The sequence below is a fragment of the Oryctolagus cuniculus genome, unplaced genomic scaffold (assembly GCF_964237555.1).
Source record: "Oryctolagus cuniculus unplaced genomic scaffold, mOryCun1.1 SCAFFOLD_202, whole genome shotgun sequence".
NCBI classification, from domain to species: Eukaryota; Metazoa; Chordata; class Mammalia; order Lagomorpha; family Leporidae; genus Oryctolagus; species Oryctolagus cuniculus.
Window position 1 is genome coordinate 2,117 of NW_027208371.1, and position 3,327 is coordinate 5,443.

Below are 3,327 nucleotides of genomic sequence, written 5' to 3' on the forward strand. Positions count from 1 at the left end.
GCACTCACCTCACATTGTCCCCAGCACCCGGCATCCTCAGTGGTCTTAGTTCCCCCATTCTCACAGCTGTGCGCTGGTGCCCCGTTGTGGTTTAGGTGCTAAGCTTGTGTTCATTGTTGAGTAGGAGAATTGTGTGTGCCGTCATGCAGGGGCCCTCCTGAGCCTTGGCCCATGTCAGGGCAGGGAACCCTCATTTGCTTTCTTATTATTGAGATTTACAAACTTCATTTTCTGTATTTTGTAAATACTGTCTCCCCTTGTGTTCCATTTGATTTCATTCCCACCAAAGTGTCTTTAGGAAAGCAAACTGTTCAGTATAAATAGAAGGCCATGGATCCATTTTTTTCTGTTCTAGAGCAATTATGCTTTAGGTTTGGGTCCACGTCTCTCCCAGGCCCCCATGTGTCCCATGAACCTTGCACCTCCCTCCCCCGGGGCCCCTGCAAGCCCAGAGGCCTCACTTGGCTCTGTATCTCTCTCAGACCATCACGTGACTTCTGAATGTGCATGCCACCTCTTCATTGATCTGTTGGACTTGATCTGAGCACAACCTGGCCCGTTCCTTCATCTCCTGCAGGGCATGGCTGAGGGGGAGGGGCCGGCCTCAGGACGAGCCAACCCCCACTGCCACACAAGCACCCCAAAGCCACATCAGCCCTTCTGGTTGGCAGGGAGAGTTCCCCCTGGGAGCAGCTCATTCCCCTGATCCAGGGAGGGTCATGGGTTCCCCACTCGCCTTAGTGTCCACGCCACCCCTGTGCCCAGCAGAGGGGCCACTGAGGACCTGCTACAGTCAGCCTGAGGCCAGGGACTCTGCCAATGTCCTTCTGTGCTACCTCTGCCTTCCCAGAGCAGAAGAGACTGAATCAGGCCTCCGAGCCTCCTCACTGGGCTCTCAGGCCCCACAGGACAGGAGTCAGCCTCACCCTGACCAGCCTTCAGGGCTGCCCCCTGCAGGAGAGCCCCAGCTCCATCAAGAGAGTGGACACCCTTCTTGGATTTGGAGCTGGCCCCAGGGGCAGCCCCCACTTGAAGACTTGGGCGAGGGCGGGGCTGGCGGCTCAGTTGCTCCTTGCTCCCTGATGTCAGCCAGGGAGGTGACAGCCTGGGGCCAGCCCTCTGATGGATTAGCCCTCATTCCCAGAAGCAGTTGAGAGCTGACTCTGACCGATGGAACCAGCAGGCCTGGTGGGGGCTGGGTGAGCTGAGGCCAGGCCAGGCATGAGAAGGCCCAGGTGAGGGCAGGGCCTGGCGAGCATAACAAACGCACAAGCAGTGTCAGGTGTGGGGAGGGCTGTTTGGGACAGAGCCAGCTGAGGGCCCTAGCACACAGGACTTCCACCTCATTCCAGGCATTCTCTATCCATTCAGGACCCAGCACAATGGCACTGGGCAGTCCTGGGCCTAGAGGCAAGGCAGGACCACAGGGATAAGGGCTGTGGCCCTGACCGGATCCTTGTGTCCAGGCCCATTTGTGTGTGGGGAGACATGGAGGAGGCCTCTGGGGAGATGTGGATGAGGCAGAGGGGAGGGCCGGGTGGGGGCCCCAACCGAATGACCACTCTTCCTTGGCATTACTTGTTAACCACGTGGGAGCCTCGGGCTCCTGACCAGGCCCGAGCAGGTCGGGCTGCGTCAGTTGCACGCAGAGCCATACCTCGAATTTGCCAGGGTTCTGGGCCTTCCTGGTATCCACGGAGAGCATCATGGCCCACACCTTGCCGCGCACCTGGGCGGGGATGCCTTTCTCAATTCTCCGATGGAACTACAGGAGAGAGGAGGCTCTGGTGAGACCCGCCCCAGGCCCTCTGTCGGAGGGGAGCGCAGGGTGAGACAGCAGGAAGGGGAGCCCTGGGCTCTGTGCTGTGTCCCCAGATCTGCCTGGACCTGGGCCTCCTGACCCAACAGTGAGAGGAGGGCCAAGGCCTCAGTGCAGGCTCTGTCGTGCACTAACTGCCCCTACAGGGCACCAGGAACTGTGCCTGCCCTGCATCTGGGAGTGGCCCCAGGGGAGACTTTGGATCTTCTACTGTGACAGTGTCCTGGGTGCATGGGCGTGGTGCTGAGATGACCTGTGTCCTTTCAGGGCAGGACAGTTGTGTCTGAGAGGCACAGTGATGGGTACCGTGCATCCCAACTCCACCCCCAGTGGTCCCCAGGGGCCCTCAGGTCCAGGCACCTTCTTGCTGCTGCGGTACTTGGTGAAATTTCGCAGCATCTTGTTCCATTTTTGCAGTCGGCGGCCCTCCTGATGTTTACGCTGGGAATGGAGACAGGATGGTGTGAGCCCAGCAGTGTCCTCTGAGAGAGGACACAGGTGCAGCTCAGGAGCCTGTGGACAACTCAGCTGGGAGGAGCCAGCAAAGGGGCAGACCACAGCACCCAGACCTTCCAACTAGGGGAGCCTCAGGGGCTTGGGCTCTGCCCACAGGACAAGCATCACAGTGGCCCACAGGCAGGGACCCAGAGCTGCAGGCCTGCATTGGGACATGTGGGCCTCAACAGATCTCCTGGGAACTGCTGTCCCTGGAGGACCATATGGCACTCCACTGACCACTGCCCATACCCACAGGCCTGCTAGTTCTGCCTCCTAGATGAAGAGTCCATGGCCAAGGTCAGCTTACCCATTGCACTGCCAGGCATCCATGCCTGGGCGGCTTCTGCTTACTGAAAGGCAAGAGAGACAACACCATGAGAATGGGCACTGAACCATGCATGGTCCACTTCCCCAGCAAGGCTGGGACAGGACCCGTGTCCTCCTCACCCTGCTGAGGTCCAGCCTAGGGCACAGAGAAGGGCATGGTGGGGGCAGCCATGCTACAGGCAGACACCCAGCAGGGGCTGTGACCGTGAGCACAGGGAGCCCAGGGCCAGGGAGGAGCCCTTGCTGCCAGTGCTGTGAGTGTGCAGCTGGGGCTTAAGGCACCTGGGACCACCACACCCCCAGGGTCCCCCCATCCACCCTCCCCCACATTACTGGCTGCCTGAGGTGCCTGCTTCCCACCTCACCCTCCTCTGTCAACCCGGACTGTGGCCATCTCTCCACCACTCAGCTCCTGCTTTTTCTCCAGGTTCGGGCACAACATGGAGGCAGAAACCCCTATCCCCGAGCTAAAGTGGGCTTCTGAGTTGCGTCAGAGATGGCCCGAGACGGCTCCAGCCCTCTAGGTCACCAGAACCCACCCTCCAGCCACGGGGCCTCTCTCTCTGATATCTGTGGGAACAGTCTCCAAGTCTCCCTCCTGCCCCAGGCCCACTCCTCCCAGCATAGACCCGGGGGCTGGGCCCTCAGCTGCAAACCCCTCTGCCCTGGTCTGTACTGGGGAA

The 3,327-nt window shown here is 60.0% G+C and overlaps 1 protein-coding gene across 1 annotated transcript; it reads right to left on the minus strand.

Annotated features, from left to right (window-relative positions):
- Positions 1-410: 410 nt before the first annotated feature.
- LOC138848354 (TBC1 domain family member 26-like) lies at positions 411-2,743 on the minus strand. The gene is made up of 4 exons (XM_070067841.1): positions 2,625-2,743; positions 2,180-2,260; positions 1,658-1,765; positions 411-571 (listed from the first exon to the last, which is right to left on the minus strand). Exons 1-4 carry the CDS (start codon positions 2,715-2,717, stop codon positions 479-481), a joined length of 375 nt encoding a protein of 124 aa, XP_069923942.1. The 5' UTR covers positions 2,718-2,743; the 3' UTR covers positions 411-478.
- Positions 2,744-3,327: the final 584 nt, after the last annotated feature.